The sequence below is a fragment of the Gouania willdenowi genome, chromosome 21 (assembly GCF_900634775.1).
Source record: "Gouania willdenowi chromosome 21, fGouWil2.1, whole genome shotgun sequence".
Lineage (NCBI taxonomy): Eukaryota > Metazoa > Chordata > Actinopteri > Blenniiformes > Gobiesocidae > Gouania > Gouania willdenowi.
Genome location: NC_041064.1, coordinates 21,348,727 through 21,365,553, shown reverse-complemented (window position 1 = coordinate 21,365,553; position 16,827 = coordinate 21,348,727). Strand labels below are relative to the sequence as shown.

Below are 16,827 nucleotides of genomic sequence, written 5' to 3'. Positions count from 1 at the left end.
CCTGTCGTTCCCGACCCTCAATCCTATGTAGAAAACAAAAGAACAGTATACAATACAAGTAATTTCACAGGAAAAGGTAACAGAAGTGCATAGATTACAGTACTGTGAGCAGTTACTGAAACCGTGCAGATGTTTTTGATACGATGACATTCTTACAATACCTATTTTCCAGTCGAAGTGTTCTCATCACACTTGCCATTGTATATTGGCTTAGATTTGGTTGTACTCGCAGTTCAGCCTCCCTCAGCGTCAGGCCGTGGTTGACAACGTGGTCAACCAGTGTTGTGTGGACCTCATTTGTCAGATTCGGTCCTCTTTGAGAACCTTCTTGTCTTCCTCCACCTCCACCTCCACCTCCACCTCCACCTCCACCATGGCCTCCTTCTCTTCCTCTGTTGATTCCTTTTTCTCCTCGTCGTCTACTCTTTCTCTGACTCTTTCCATTGTGCTTAAAACCGATGAACTCACCTGCTGCTTTTTATAGGGCTTTCACACCTGATTGGTGTGTCTACAATTAAGCAAAGAAGTGTTTGCACACCTGATGACTGTGTTGAATCAATTGGTTGGACGATGTGGTCATTTGAAAGTCAGTGCTTTGGTATTGCAAGGAAGTGACTTCATGAAAGATTTTTGTGTGTATTGTATGTTAAGTGTGTTTAGTGTTTTGCAAATCACTGTGTGTAGAGTTTTGCAACAAGTGTGAGGTTGACAATGTGCTTATAGTTGTGCAAATATGGGCTGATGTTTTGCTTTTTGAGTGTAAGGTTTTGCTAATAGTGTACTACTTTTACTTTTAGTGTGGAAGCAATCCAAAAAAACTGTAAACAAACAATCTTCTGATCGGGCAAACTCTGTTAAAGCAGTAATAATGTAATGAAAAATGAAACATAAAACTGTCAAAGATAACAGATGGCATTGTGGGTGGGCAGGATATCGGCTATGGCACAAAACAAAACATAAAAACTCTGTGATAGAGAATCAGCCTCTGCAGGTGAAGTCTGCCACCCTGTGCGGCCTGAGAGCAACTTCACAACAGGAATCCTTGAGAGACGCACAGATATGAAGTTTATATCGGCCACAGCAGTCCGCACGCTTAAGGCAATAAAACTCACATTAAAATAAGTTAACTATTGAAATGCTTCAAAAAGCCTTAAAAATGACTAAATCTTGTTCAGATAATTGACTTTGCAATTGTAATTGGCGTATAAAAACTGTCATTTACAATTTAACTAAACGCAAAACTGGGGAAGCATTTTACAGTTCTGTGGCTTACACATATGTAGCTAAAATGATTAAAATATGTTTCATATCATAACCTGTCCTCCTAAGGATCATTTTACCATTGAAAAAAAAAGAAAATCTAGGGCTATATACTGACACAAAAAATGTTCAGACGCCCACACCAAAAATATTAATGCTAATATTTTCATGAATAACAAAGCCTAACAAGGAAACCAAGATTTGAGACAGAAAATTAGATAAAAGACAATATTTTTTACTGTATTCTACAGTTGACTTAAGACATGGGTCAAAACCAACCTGGTATCATAACCGATTGTTACAGAAAACTAAAGTTTTATGGGGTTATTTATTAAAGACTCAGTAATTGTGATTAATTGTAATGTAACTTTAGTAATTCAGAACGTAAATGTAATTGAATTTCAGCGGAAAATATGCTTCTAATTTTAATTGTAATTGGAAAAAATGCCCATCAACGTAATCATAATTGCGTTGTATTTGAACATGGATAATTGAATGCCTAATTGTATTTTTAAAATGTAATTGACTCCAACCCTGATTCAAGCTAAAGTTGACATGCACTAGATTTACAACCTTTTAAAATGATTGCAGTAACAAAGTGGTGAAGGGGTATAGAAGATTCATTGAAAAGATAAAACTAACCTGAAAAAAACCAGCAAGACAAACTGTATTTATTACACAATATTTATTAACAACAATTCTATTTAGAAAATCAACTTTTTACACAAGAAAGAGAATGAAGGAGATGTAAATAAAGTTTTCTCAGAGATTTCATCATCAGAGTCATCCCTCTGTTTAGTTCCCTCTGTGCAGATGTTGAGCAAAAGATGGAATGGAGGTCTTGTATCTCAGGGATGAAAGTTATGTAGATTTGTATGGGGGTACCAAGTGTAAAAATGTAGTATAAAAGTTGTAGCTAACACATTTTCATTATTTATCTCACTTTTCTCATATTTAGCACGTTCCTACATTTAACCACTTAGAGGTAAAAAAAAAAGCATTAAATCTAAATATTTAAATCTAAATGGTATATGTTATATCTAAATGTTAAATCTATATCTAAATTCAATTCAACTCAACCTTAACTTTAACTTTATTTATATAGCGCAAAATACAACAAAGTCATCTCAAAGCGCCGAACAAAATATAATGTCCATAGTAAAAAAGAAGAAAGAACCCAACAAGATCCACATGAACAAGCATTTAGCGACAGTGGGAAGAAAAAACTCCCTTTTTTTATAGGAAGAAATCTCCAGCGGAACCAGGTTCAGAGGTGGCAGCCATCCACTTCAACTGGTTGGGTTAATGAACAGAGGGACAAACAGAATAGGATAGAAGGATAGTCCATCCGAGTGTTCCAGACTAGTTGACTCGCAAAATCTTATATCTAAATGTTAAATCTAAATCTAAATATTAAATCTAAATCTTAAATCTAAATATTAATTCTAAATCTAAATATTAAATCTAAATTTAAATATTAAATTTAAATCTAAATATTAAATTTAAATCTAAATATTAAATCTAAAAATTAAATCTAAATCTAAAAATTAAATCTAAATCTAAATATTAAATCTAAAAATTAAATCTAAATCTAAATATTAAATCTAAATCTAAATATGAAATCTAAATTTAAATATTAAATCTAAATCTAAATATTAAATCTAAATTTAAATATTAAATCTAAATATTAAATCTAAATCTAAATATTAAATCTAAATCTAAATGTCTAAATCTAAATGTAAATAGCATATGTTAAATCTAACTAACTGGGCAGTAGTATTTTAACAGCCAATCTTCAGCACGCCGTCCAGCATTTCCCACGACTGACTATTTACAAAACACACAACGTCTCCTTCACCTTACTCTACTTTGCCCCACCAAAGTGCCTCTTCCTGCCACAGCTCCCCCTACAGGCTCCACCCGTTACTACATTCCTCTGCTCACACCTTTCCCATTCAGTCCATAATCACAGCCAGGCCCCCTAAACCCTACAAAAATGACACTAAACGCATAAAACGGCCCAATCCAATCCTCCGTTCACTCCCTCGTTCCTCACAGCCACCCTCAACGCTGAAAATACTGAAACTAGCTCTCCTTAACACCCGTTCACTGAACAATGAAGCACTCATCCTACATGAATTCATAACAGACAATAACCTGGACTTCCTCTGCATCACTGAAACCTGTCATAAACCTCTGGACTATTTCTCACTAGACCACTTACACTTACATTGAACAGCCCCGTCTCACTGGCCGGGGCGGTGGCGTAGCCTCAGTCCATAAAAAAGCCCTCAACATCAGCACCATATCCACAACATCCTTTCAGTCATTCTGAATCCCTTGCTCTACTGGACTGCCACAACTTCACTCAGCAAGTCAACTTCCCCTCACACACCCATGGCCACACCCTAGATTTAGACTGCTCCACCGGTCTCACCATCCAGCAACTTTCTAGTACTGACCTCTGCATCTCCGATCATCTGGCTATCACCATAGACCTCCCCCTCCCCCTCCCCACCCTCCACCCCAACGACAAGCAAACCATTTGTTTTAGAAACCTGAAATCCATCTCTCCTCATGATTTTTCCACTTCTCTTCTTAACCTTCTGTCTGCCCCCCCCAAGTTGGGCCTCGCCCAACTTGCCCCCTCCAAAACCAAATTAGTCTCATTTACACACACTGCCCCCTGGTACACCCCCGACCTCAGAAAACCAAAAACCCACAAACGCCAACTTGAACGTCTCCACAAAAAAAACGGTTTAACAGTCCATCTCCAAGCCTACTCCGATCACCTTGAACTATGCAAAACTTCCCTGAACACCGCCCGCTCTAACTACTACTCTAACCTTAACCTAAATGTTTCACACATATGCTAATTGACCCCACCCCTTGGAACCTCAACCAATACACAAGCAGAAACACACACAGCTGCTCCCACCCGCCTCTTCACCGATGCCTGCCTGGGTGATATGTATGGCTGGTTCTCTCCCGGCGGTGGAGATCGAGTGCATATCACCCAGACAGGCATTGGTGAAAGGGTGTGTGGGAGCGGCTGTGTGTCTCTCTGCTTGTGTAATGGTTGAGGTTACAAGGGGCGGGGTAAATTAGCATATGTGCGAAATATTTAGGTTCAACATTTAGATTTAGATTTAATATTTAGATATAAGATTAAGCATTTAGATATGATATATAACATTTAGATTTAACATAGGGGTGGGCGATATGGGAAAAATATTATATCACGATTTTTTCTTTGTGAAATCACGATTTTATAACGATTTTTTTTCACTCAAATCATTTAGACTATTTTAAAGTTATTTTAATAAAACCTTCTTAAAATCATCGCCCTAAATGAAAAAAAGGAATGAAAGGTAATTACAAAACAAGTTATTTTAGTCCCAGTCTTTTTACTTTGTTTAACTAAAGTGGTGTAGCATTAGCAACACTTGCTACATAACAAGGCAGCATATCAGTCTAGTGATTTATATTTGTTATTGAGGAAACACAATCATATTAATAAAATCCTACTTTAAGCAGTGTTTGAACGCCTCATTTCACACAGTTTATACAATCATATTCTTTACAAGATGAAATGTTACTGCTTTGGTTACAATAGGCCTGTGTGATATGGACCAATATTCATCTGTTTCATTTTCCTCAATATGGCAATAGGTGATATAAATTCCATTATTATTATTTTTTTCAATAGTTTTACAAGAAAAACAATAATGGGTCATTTTTACACTTGGCACCTCATAGATGTGGGTGGGCAGTAGATAAGCAGTATTGTAGAAAAGGGGTGGGGGTACCACCAGGTGACCAGAACCAGCCCCTCCTCCTCCTCCTCCTCCTCATGCTTAAGGCCAGCTGATTGGTGTAATGTTCTTTTTATGTCCAGAGATGGTTGCTGTACTGCTTTTTGTCACTGAGAATGTCCTTATTGGCATCGTTGCCCCAGAGATGGTCCTTGTTGGTATTTTTGACTCCTTTAGAAAGTTCTGGAGGGTGGAGCGGATGCTTGACAAGAATAATTGGTTTCCCTCATCAGAGAAATGAACTCCGTCTGGAATAAACAGTGATCGTTTGTAGAATCGCAGGAGAGGATGTTCAACAACGCCTCCTTTGAAACAGACAGACGTCCTCTTGACAAAATGATTGATGGTTTTTCTGTCCCTGATGATCTGGGACAGCTTCCCGTACCTCCAGGATCTGCGTTCATTAATGGAGGAGAAGATGATCTTCATTGCAGGGAATTTAATGTGCAATTTGGTAAAGTCCTCTTTAATAGTGTAGGCCAGACTATTTGCACTGTTTATGCCCAGGTTGTTTCCTCCGGCGTGAACCAGGAGGATGTCAGGGGGTCCCTGGGTGGAAAGCTGACCATAAAAACAAGGCAGAACTCCTTCCCACCTCATCCCTCCTTTTCCAAACCAGTGCACGTTGGCATCCAGTCCCAAATTATTTCCAAAAAACTTTAGTGCAGCCTCCTCGCCCCGCCGGATGTAACTGGAGCCGATTATCCACACTTTGTCCTTTCTCTGTGATCTGTAACATAGACATGGAATCAGGTTAGGATTCATGAAAATAAATACAAAAAAGTACTCATCATTGTCGTTTAGCCTGTCCATGTTTTATCATCATATTAGCTGGAAGTGTGTAGTTCCAGTTACGAGTTAAGCCTCACTTCAGATTGAAGATTCTAATTAAAAGTCAGCTCTGAGATTCTTTTTCTCTCCAATGGCTACAGGTCATTACTTCATACAGTATAAACCAGTGGTTCTCAAACTTTTTAGACTCAAGTACCCCTTTTCTCTTATTTCTGAATCCAAGTACTCCCTTTTATCCGACTACAACATTTTATTCAGAAGTCTGTGAAAAAACAACTATAAAGCACAATGATGGAAACAATGAGTGATAACACACATTTGAAAGAATCTCATTTTGTAAATAAATAGAATGAAACAGTATTTAGTGCCTCCTGAATAGATTTATTTCTATAGATTTTACCATATACGATCATCTCCCTCATCACGTGGGACCAAGACTGACCCTTGTATTTTCAGTTCATGTTCTAATGATTAGAACATGAACTGAAAATAATAATATTAATAACTAATAATAACTATTCAATATCATTTCTGACATCATTTTGTGTCTTTTTAGTGTCTATTTTGTTGTTGTGTGTCTGTTCTTTTTTATTATTCACTATATTTTTCTCTTATTTTGTGTGTCTTTCAGTGTTGGTAACGTTACTTTAAAAAAGTAATATTATATTGTAATTATAACTATTAATATTAGTTATAGTTATTCACTACTTGATCCAAAAAGTAACTGAGTTAGTAACTTAATTACTCTATAATAAAAGTAACTCATTAACAAGGAAAGTAACTATTTGCGATACTTAAAAAAAAAAAAAAAAAAAAAAAAGAATCGTGTGTCATTGTGGGGTGCTTCATTAAATTCTAGTTACTTACAGCGGATGTGGACAAAGTCTTCACTCCTGGATATAAAGTACACTTCACATGCACGTTCTTGCCTTTGACCACAATTAAATTAAAGTAGTATTTGTATCGCCACCTTAAAAATAACAACTTTTCATCGGAATGCTCCACGAACGCCATCTCTGCTTCTTCATCAAATCTGTAGTGGTTGTGTGTGTGCTGCCACATGTGTAAAACACTGTCTCTGATTGGCTGCCATGAAACATGACGCCGTCTTAGCCAATCATAATCGCTCACCTTGTTTTTAACCCACCTCCTCACTATAGCTGCATATGAAGCCAGGGGATCTTTCTGATCACAGTTTATTCAATCAATACATGTAACTCACCGCATTTAATGTTCATTAACATTAACGGAGTTGTAATGGCGTAAAAAGGTTATTAGTTAGATTACCCTGTAACTGAAAAACAAACGCCGTTATTTTAAACGCCGTTATTTCAAACACTGGTGTATTTGTTGTTGTTTTGTGTGTTAACTGGTAATAGTAAGTCATTTTCTCTCTTAGTGTGTGTGTTTGTTTGTCCTTTTGTATATTTTTCTCATATTTTGTGTGTTTTTAATGTCGTTTTGTGAGTTTCCGGTAAAATTTAGTATGATCATTTTTAACTAGAAATACACCTCATAAAACCCCATATTTTCAATGCTTTCTATTGTTAATTTTACTCTATCTCTCTCAAGTACTCCCTGTAGTGCCATTGCCTACCCCCTAGGGGTACACGTACCCCCCATTTGAGAAACACTGGTATAAACCATACGTTTTCATTATTTCTCCAACATGTGGAGTCTTTCTGATTGACATAAAACTACTACAAAACATTTGGAAGTGAGGCAGGACCATTTTCTAAATAAATATTTACAAAATTAAGAAGGAAATAGCTATAAATATTTGATTTTAGCCCCTCCCAAAAAATAAATATGAATAAAAAAAACGAATTCATAAAAAATGTCTTACCTTTCAAGCTGATGCTGCTGGGCCGTCATTTTTTCATCCAGTTCGTCCAGTTTCCTGTTTCCACTGGTAGAAATGTGGTTTCACCACAAGATGTCGTCTGATCAACACAGTTGTAGAAAATTTGTTTGAAGAGCTCCACAAAAATGGTGCTGTTACTCACAGAGATGATGAGCAACTGAATATAAAAGTGGACTGTTAGTAATGGACAGTTAGGCTTGTTCCCCAGGCAACCCAACCTCTCATCTGATTGGTCAACACAGTTTTTTCAGCTCAACAATTGCGTTTAAAGGAAAACAAAACATTTCAGAAAACAAAATGACAAATAATTCATTTTAAACAAACAAACAAACAAACAAACAAACAAACAAACAAACAAACAAACAAACAAAAAACAAACAAACAGTTATTGCGATTTTACAAAGAAAAATATTTTTTTTTGGAGGGGGAGCAATAAGGAAAAAAAAAAAAAATTACAATTTTTTCTTTGTAAAATCGCAATCACTGTTTGTTTGTTTGTTTTTTTTTTTTTTTCCATTCAGACCATTTAGATTATTTTAAAGTTATTTATCAATAAAACAAACCATTTCACCAACTTTAAATATTGCCCTAAATGCAAAAATTGGATACAAGATAATAAAAAATGATGTAAGCAATTTATCAAACTGGTTCTATGTACAATTTAAATCAAACAAAAATGTCAACAAGTTATTTTCAGTGACACAGCCTTTTTACTTAGTTTAACTAAAGAAGTGTAGCATTAGCAACACTTGCTACATAACAAGGCAGCAGTGATTTTTTTATTTTAATTTTTTTGTTGAGGTAACACTCATGTTAATAAAATCCTACTTTAAGCCGTGTTTCAGACCCCTCATTTCCCACAGTTTGGACAATTACATGCTTTACAAGATAAAACATTACTGCTTTGTTTACATTAGGTCTGGGTGACATAGACCAATATTCATATCTCTATATTTTTCCTCAAAATGGTGATAGATGATATAAACTTATTTTTATTTTATTTTTCAATATAGTTTTACAAGAGAAACAATAATGGGTGAAAGTCAGTGTATAAAAATGTCACAAAAAGCCTTTTATTAATCACTAGCAGCACAATATCAACATTTTGTGTCACTTTTGACTTTTCCCTTCATTAAGGCTGAAATGTATGATTTAATACTGTAGTGTTGCTAAACCACATTCAGAACGTTGTCTCTTTAAGAAGTGTGTAAACAGTCCCAGAACCCATAAACAAGCCAGAACAAATGTAGTATATACAATGGAGTGAATGAGTGTGTGTCAGGGTCATTATACTTTTTGAAATGTAATTTGTTTTTATTTGATTTGAGTTTTTCAGATTTTTTATTTTTTTTAAGTTAGTTTGTTGAACTAACTAATTAAATAAAAAGGGAGTGACAAAGGAAGCGGAAAATGAACATATATCATTTAAGACCTCGTTTACAAAATATGGACTTTTTCAAGATTTGGAAATGATCAAGGTGTGGTCCGTTCCCAATCAAGCCTTCCCCACTATCTGACTGCTTGTACACAGAATGATTGTTGGTTTATTGTCAAGAGAATCAGTGAACATAAAAGCTCCATCAGATGTTCCAATCCTAACTACTTGTAACCAGTGGCCAGTAATTTAATGCTGTTTCACACCTTATCTCTTCTGTCATTTCCAGGGAATTCAGCATGTACAGTTGTCAAGAGGATGAGACACTGACAAAAATAACTATTTTGGATTCACACACTAGACTCTCAACACCCAAAGAGCTTAAATATAGATTTTGATATGATTTAATATAATATGGATTCTTGTAGATTAGCCATGGTTTTAGACACTGCATATTGATCGTCTGCCTGATGTGTATGCAGTGTCCTCATCCTTTCATGCCAAGTATTTGTTCTCACACTGTTTATATATTTGTGTATATAATTATTTTTCTCACAACAAACTCCTCATTCTACTTCTGAACTACATCTCCCACATGATCAATAGTGGTGTAGCAAACATGTGACTGATTGCCTTTATTAGATAAGCCTGTTCATTGTACCCATGCTTTTTGTTACCCAGATGAAGAACCTCTGACCGAAAGCTTGGCTATTACATTTTTACATGTATATTACAAACACATTTTTGGCAAATATAACCAAAGGGAAAAAAAAGAACAAATATTGTCAGTAAGGAATAATGACACACAGCAGCTTAAGGACACAGCAGGTTATTTTAATTAACTTTGCTTTGCAACATTCAAGACAAAAGACAAATCTTTCATATTACAATAAACTGTGTGTGTGTGTGTGTGTGTGTGTGTGTGTGTGTGTGTGTGTGTGTGTGTGTGTGTGTGTAGGCCTCATGTGCAGTGTGTGCACCCCACACATCCAACTATTCACCCCAGTTAGGTATGGGGTGCCGGATGTGAATACTCAATCACTTTTTCATAGCCATAATAACATTTAGCTGACTTTCCTCACATTTAGCAATTTTTTTCTTTTATTTGAGACAGAAATTCATGAAAACAGCATGTTCTATATCATTGTTAAAAAAAGTGTACCGATGGAAAACTAATCTAAATGTAAATATTAAATCTGAATGTAAATATTAAATCCTAATGTTAAATCTGAATCTAAAACCCACACTTCACACACCCCACCACTGACTGAGCCTCAGTCAGTGGTGGGGTAGCGAGCGATTTAACATTTAGTTTTAACATTTAGATTGATTTTTCACGTTTACACATTTTTACCAATGATATAGAACTTGCAGTTTTACATGAATTTGTCTCAAATGAAAGCAAAATTGAAAAATTTGAGGAAAGTGAGCTAAATGTGTGTGTGTGTGTTTCTATCCTGTGGTCCTATACATAGTAATGACTATGACACGTACTGTATATAGTAAATTATCAGTGAAATTGATTTATTTGTACATTTGATGAAGACTTTTTTTTTTTTTTTCTTACATTTGATGAACACTAACAAAAAAAAGATAGGAGTGTTTGTTCAATAGAAATTTAACTATTTCACCTTTGTTATGTACAACCAAACAACTTCTTAAGGTGTTTAAATATTTCTTTCATTTTGAAACCATAAATAATTGGATTAAAGAGAGGATTATATAAAACAACCTGTAAAGTCATGATTAAGTGCACAATTTTGGGAAAGTTGTCGTCGAATCGAGCGAAAACGACATCATATGTACCTAAAGCAGTAAAACACAATAAAACCAGCAGATGAGGTAAACACGTCTCTGCAGCTTTTTGTCTCACATCGTTACTGCTTTTGTAGACAATGAAAAGTATTCTAGCATATGTGAATAAAACAAAAAACACAGGACAAATACCCAATATAAACATGCAAGACACCAAACCAAATACTGATATCACTTTTGAGTTCACACAGTGTAGCTTAAAGATAGAGTTGGTACAGAAAAATCCTTTTATAACAAAATGACAGACTTTCTGCTTAGCACTCAACACAGTGGACACTGACAGTTGAGAAGCAGGCATAAACCAGGCAAAAACTAGTACAACAACCACAGTCCTGTTAGTCATGATGTTTGGATATACCAGAGGCTTACATATGGACACATACCTGTCAAAGGCCATGGCTGCCAATAGTAATAAGTCTACAATACCTAAACAGTAATATAGGAAGTACTGAAGAAGGCAGACTGAATAGGATACGGTTTGTTTCTCAGATAGAAAATCAATCAGAAGTTTTGGGTAAATGTTTATACTGACTAAAAGTGAGTTTACTGATAAAGCTGCAATGAAAATGTACATAGACTCATGAAGGTTTTGATGTGCCCAGATAATATACACGATAATAGCATTACTGCAAATTGATAAAATGCACAGTGTCAACAGGAGGGTAAAATAAAGATATCTATAGTTTTCCATGCCTTCAAAGCCCCCAAGTGTTATATATGTCTCATTGAATTCCTCACCCATCTCACAATTGTGACCAATCACAGATTTGTCTCTTGACCTGTAACAAGAACAAATGATTAGGTTTAAAGTGCAACACCTGACATACCAGTCCTCCAAATTACCTCAGGTTCTCATCATCTATGTCGGTCAGACAGAGGGATTAAGTTGGAGCAAAGTTGTTATATAGCATTTCCTTTCTCTCCAAGGATCTCATTAACCTCAGTAACAATTTACAAGGTTAAAGAAAGGCAGAGCTTCATTTGGACCAAATCTTGCAGCAGCAAGATCCGGCACCTCCCAGATTTTGACCGGCACTTATTTCATTGTAGGTATTTTGATACCATTTTTAAATATTTCTAGTGCAGTGCCTATAGGAAGTATGTATTGCTGTAGAAAAGTGGGAGGTTAAGTAGATTTTTCATGAATGGCCAAATTAGGTTTTGTTTGAAGGTGGGACGTCAGGGACGGTGAGGTTTGTTGTGAAATGTTAGAGTGATAACTATTGTGTTTTCATATGTGATGTCATCACTGTAAAGGTAGGACTGATGACATCATCACTGTGGAGGAGTTATGACTATGATGGCTGTAAAAGTTTGCAGATATTTTGTATTTGTGGGTTCTTGTGATCTGAAAGTTTTGTGACCTTTGTGGCTAAATTAGCGGTGATTTTTCGCTGTGTTTGGTGCTGAAACATGGTAGATTTGACAAGTGTCACTCATGAGATAGAAACGGATGCGCTCCTTAAAGGGCAATTGTCCTTGCTTCTTTAACGCTGATTCATCATTCTTTTATTAAAACATTTAGGTTAATTGTTTTTTTGTGTTCATGTGATATTTTTGGCCTATTAAGTTAGCAAAAGGCCCTTTAAAAAAATATTTTCCATGACATTTTTGTCTCTCTCTTACTGCTGGAACAACACCCAACGTTTGTTCTGGGACCTGATGATTTACAAATGAAGCACTGAAGAAGGGGTTACCCCCAATTTCCACTGGATGCGTAACACTAACGCAGCTGATATGTTTCCATTCTAGTCAATGTGTTAGTTTTTAACTCATGCGTATGCGGTCCATCACTGCTGCTTAACTGCTCTTTCAGTTTGAAGCCCTCCGCAACAGATACGCAGACCTTCTATTTTTGATGAACTTCGGAGCAATGACGCATTAATTCAGCAACGATAAGCTTGTGTGGGACAGGAAGTAGTGCACTGACAGAATACAATATGACAATACGGAGTAGTTACGCATCCAGTGGAAATCTGACCATCTTCCCATTGACTTTGTATGTAATCTGGCTATGCAAACATTTTGCGCCGTGTCCGGTGTGAATGAAGCATACAAAGGATGAGGTGAAGTTCCTTTAGTTGTGCTGTTTGTATAATGTACGTTACTACTATTGTGCATGAAGAGTGATTTTTTTAAGTTAGTTTGTTTAACCTGTGGCTTGCGCTGTCCGCTGGGGGGCGGGGCCTGGGCTGTTGTTCATGCACCATCTGGGGATGTGCGGTCTTGCTGGGTTGTGGCCTCTTGCCACGTGAGTCAAACTGTGCGGACCAACAGGAGATGAATTTGCCTCTTTTTCCATCTTCCCATTGATTTTGTATGTAATCTGGCTATGCAAACATTTTGCGCCGTGTCCGGTGTGAATGAAGCATACGAAGGACGAGGTGAAGTTCCTTTAGTTGTGCTGCTTGTATAATGTACGTTACTACTAGTGTGCATGAACAGTGAAATCTGCTGCGCCAGTGTAATGACATGAGAGAATTTTAGGGGGGGAAATCCCAATGCTCCGATACTATGAAAATAAGAGTGAACACAGGGAGTGGATGTGTGCTTACAAGTGTTACAGAGCTGTTTGCTGGAAGCAACTGTTGTGAGATTTTTTTCATTTTTTTATTTTTGTAAACAAACTCAGAGCCAAAAATGAGAAGTCGCCAATCGGATGCAAACAGGGTTTATTGTCAAAGTTTCAGAGGCAGAGACAGAGAAACGGACCTGGAGCTCTGTAGCGTCACCAGATGTGATTTATTCATATTTCTGCGACTATTTCTAACTGACAACTGTCTCACAGGCATACTCTGAGCATATCTTACATATTATTTGTCCGTTATTATACTCATTGAAGAAGGCAAAAACTTGACTAAAACACTAAAACCCTGTACTACAAAGCTGGATTTCGTCTTAACTTCCGGGATTTATTCGGAGTCTGCTGGTTTACTTCTTACTGGGGTAAGTCACCAGGGTATCTTATGCAGAACAAAGCACCGCCTCCTGACCAATCATTTCATTTTGAAAATGAGCTGTCCATTCTAAAGGCTCAAACATTAAAATCCTATATGTCCCATGATTGTTAGCGCTTCTTTGTAGTCCTTGTACTACTGGGACGTGTTTTAAAGGTGTCGCTACTGTCGTAGCTCGTCTGCCAGTCTCTCTTCTAAGCTCATGTTCATCTTTCCTGCTCTGTTTCACCAGGCAAGTGAAATACGCAGGTCGGTGTTACAATTAATGCGGGTCAATACAATGCCGAGCAGTGTTTTGTGTGACACCAACTACGCGGAGAAGTCTACGCGGTCATAAAATCTGAGCTTTGCATTTAATTGGCTCTGCGTACTTCCCGAGGAATCCGCGTGGACTCTGTGGGTATGCGCCCGAGTATATTTGAGCCTTTAGAAGATCCTGTTTGTTGTGTGGATTGTGAAGAATGTGTGGAGCACTGTTGTACACCACTGAGCTCAACATTGCACACCATTCATCATTTCATAGATACTTATTGGTGTTGGTGTACTTCTGTATGTGGCGAGGGCTCTGGCTGAGCTACTTAAAGCTGCTCTCCGGAGTTTTTGAGAAAACAACTCGATGTCCTGCCCTCAACAGCTCTACTTCCTCCCCTGCCTCGGCCAATCAGAAGCTACGCCTCCATGTTTGTGCACGCACATTGCAAAACATAACAAAGTCACATAAATTCTGTTGCGGTCACGAAGACGTTTATCCACAAGCTTTGTACCTGGACTTTTCTTTTCTCTTTCAGTAGAAGCTTTATACATTGGCAATTGTGGAATGAGTAAGTAGAGTTTCAGAGCGCTCCTCCATGATGCTGCTCAGTGATGCCTGTTTGCTGTTGTGACGATGCATGCGCATTCACTTTGATTGACAGTGGTGCGCTCCTGGAAGTCGAAGCCTATTGGCTGGGCGAAGTCGGCGCTTTCTTGCATTTGTATAGGGGTCTATAGGACGAAGGTGGGACTTATATACATTAATGTATATGAATGACCACCGGCAGTAGACCATGGTAAAAAATTAGTTGGGCATTTTTTCGCACTTCAAAAGAATGATACAGTACATAAACATTGATTTCTCAGAAACTCCGGATATCAGCTTTAACCTATCTGTGTTTTTCCCAGCCACCTGTCCATATGTTCAATCCAAGAGGAGTATCATGCAATATCTTCTTCTTTTTTCTTGGTTATTGACGTGTTGCAACCAACTTGGATAGGTGCATATCGCCACCTACTGTACACGTTTCATTTAATTACTTTAAAGCTCTTCTTGCCATTCCATTCTTAAGCAATAGGTACTATAAAATAGACTATAAGATACAGATAATGTGCAGATTAGGGGTTGAACAAACTAGTAGACGAGTCGGCTAATCGACTTTAGTGTTGTCTCGCGACTTTGTCCAAATGACGTTGACAAATCGCAGTACCTGACTTTTGCCCAAGATGGCAGCATAACACAGCAACATGGCAAACAAGGGTCTTGGTACCCCAGCATGGCAAGGCAGCACAACATCAAGTGTTTCTCGCTCCTTCCTGGTTTGTGCTCATCCCTCTACCTGGCTTGTGCACTCCTGTTGCCCTCTACTCGTTGATTCTCTGCGATTTGCCTCATTATCGTCAGCCTCCTATACCACACTGCAGCTGGTAGGCAGTATGGCTAATATACATGCAAACGCAGGACAGAGGCTCTGTTAGCGGGAGAAAAAGGAAGACCGCCAGCCCCTGGGACACGGGACATGCTATAGAAGCTAAGTAAACCCAGGAACAGTCCTGCTTCGCCTACCGTGAGTCTACGGTGACTGTTTTTTTTTTTTTTTTTACGGTGACTGTTAAGCCCCAAAGCTTCCTCAGAGCCGGGTGTTTGGACTTTGTTTGCCCTCTTTTTACTGTAGCTTCGGCTTCCTCCACCAAAGCACTCGGCTGCCACTTGGCCGCCACCCCGTGAGCATCGACTTCGGCTCTTGGTGACATCATCGACCCTTTGACGTCGACTCAACTAGTATGCACATAAAGTCGACTTTTTAAATTATGAAGTTGTTCAACCCCTAGTACATATATGCATAGACGTTATATACGTAGACGCCACATCGACTGTAGAGGGACACGTCTACAGCGCAGCCATCTTAAAACGGTGCTGGTGGAGGCAGCGGTGCATGGACATGTAAGAAATAATATATTGTTAGCAGATTATTATAGCTATAGTGAAATAAACGCAGACAGGACGGACAGAACCATTGATGTTATGAATCTAGGGTTCCTAGCAACAACCTGTTTCACAGAAAAAAACAGACTTAATGCAGTAACTGATGGGTTGGAAAGAATCCAGCATCTATTAGAGCTATAGACTTTTTTTGGTTCTTTGGTTTTTTGGTGCCTTTTTTAGCTTTACAGATTTGGGGATGTCTCTCGCCTTCCACAGAAGCATCTCAATGACAGCGTGTGACGTGTCAGCCGGCACGTGTGGCACGCCCACACCAGCGGGCCCAACGAATCCAACTGCCCCACAGCACGCGCCGCGACCCCCACCGACTACTTTTTCACCCAAACTGTAAAGCAGGGGTGTCGAACTCCAGTACTCGATGGCCGGATTCCTCAGATTTTTAGATGTGTCCCTGCTCCAACACACGTGAATCAAATGAATGGCTCGTTATCATGCTTCTGCAGAGCTTGATCACAACACATTGGTCTCCACAAGGAGTGTTTGAGTAGGGACACATCTAAAAGTCTCAGGAATCCGGCCCTCGAAGACTGGAGTTTGACACATGTGCTGTAAAGCTACAAAAGGTAGAGAGCAACATCTACTCTTGAATTTAATGTCCAAATGAACCAAAATAAGTCTATAGTAATAAAAAGACATGAAGAACGTATTTGAGCTACCTAATAAAGCTAATAATAGGCCTAATTAATGATGGG

The 16,827-nt window shown here is 37.9% G+C and overlaps 3 protein-coding genes across 3 annotated transcripts in view; all 3 read right to left on the bottom strand.

The window, feature by feature from the left end:
- itgav (integrin, alpha V) overlaps window positions 1–246 on the bottom strand; it is a 51,500-nt gene extending 51,254 nt beyond the window's left edge. Inside the window, exon 1 of the mRNA XM_028435677.1 lies at window positions 227–246. The gene's annotated coding sequence lies outside the window, so the exon portion shown is untranslated. The remainder of the gene's footprint in view (window positions 1–226) is intronic.
- A 4,462-nt stretch (window positions 247–4,708) lies between these two features.
- Window positions 4,709–7,919, bottom strand: LOC114455501 (uncharacterized). The gene is made up of 2 exons (XM_028436776.1): window positions 7,714–7,919; window positions 4,709–5,805 (listed from the first exon to the last, which is right to left on the bottom strand). The coding sequence occupies exons 1-2, from the start codon at window positions 7,740–7,742 to the stop codon at window positions 5,118–5,120; spliced, it is 717 nt and encodes a 238-aa protein (XP_028292577.1). The 5' UTR covers window positions 7,743–7,919; the 3' UTR covers window positions 4,709–5,117.
- A 2,823-nt stretch (window positions 7,920–10,742) lies between these two features.
- On the bottom strand, window positions 10,743–11,663 carry LOC114455155 (olfactory receptor 11H2-like). Its single transcript, XM_028436207.1, has one exon. It carries the CDS (start codon window positions 11,661–11,663, stop codon window positions 10,743–10,745), a length of 921 nt encoding a protein of 306 aa, XP_028292008.1.
- Window positions 11,664–16,827: the final 5,164 nt, after the last annotated feature.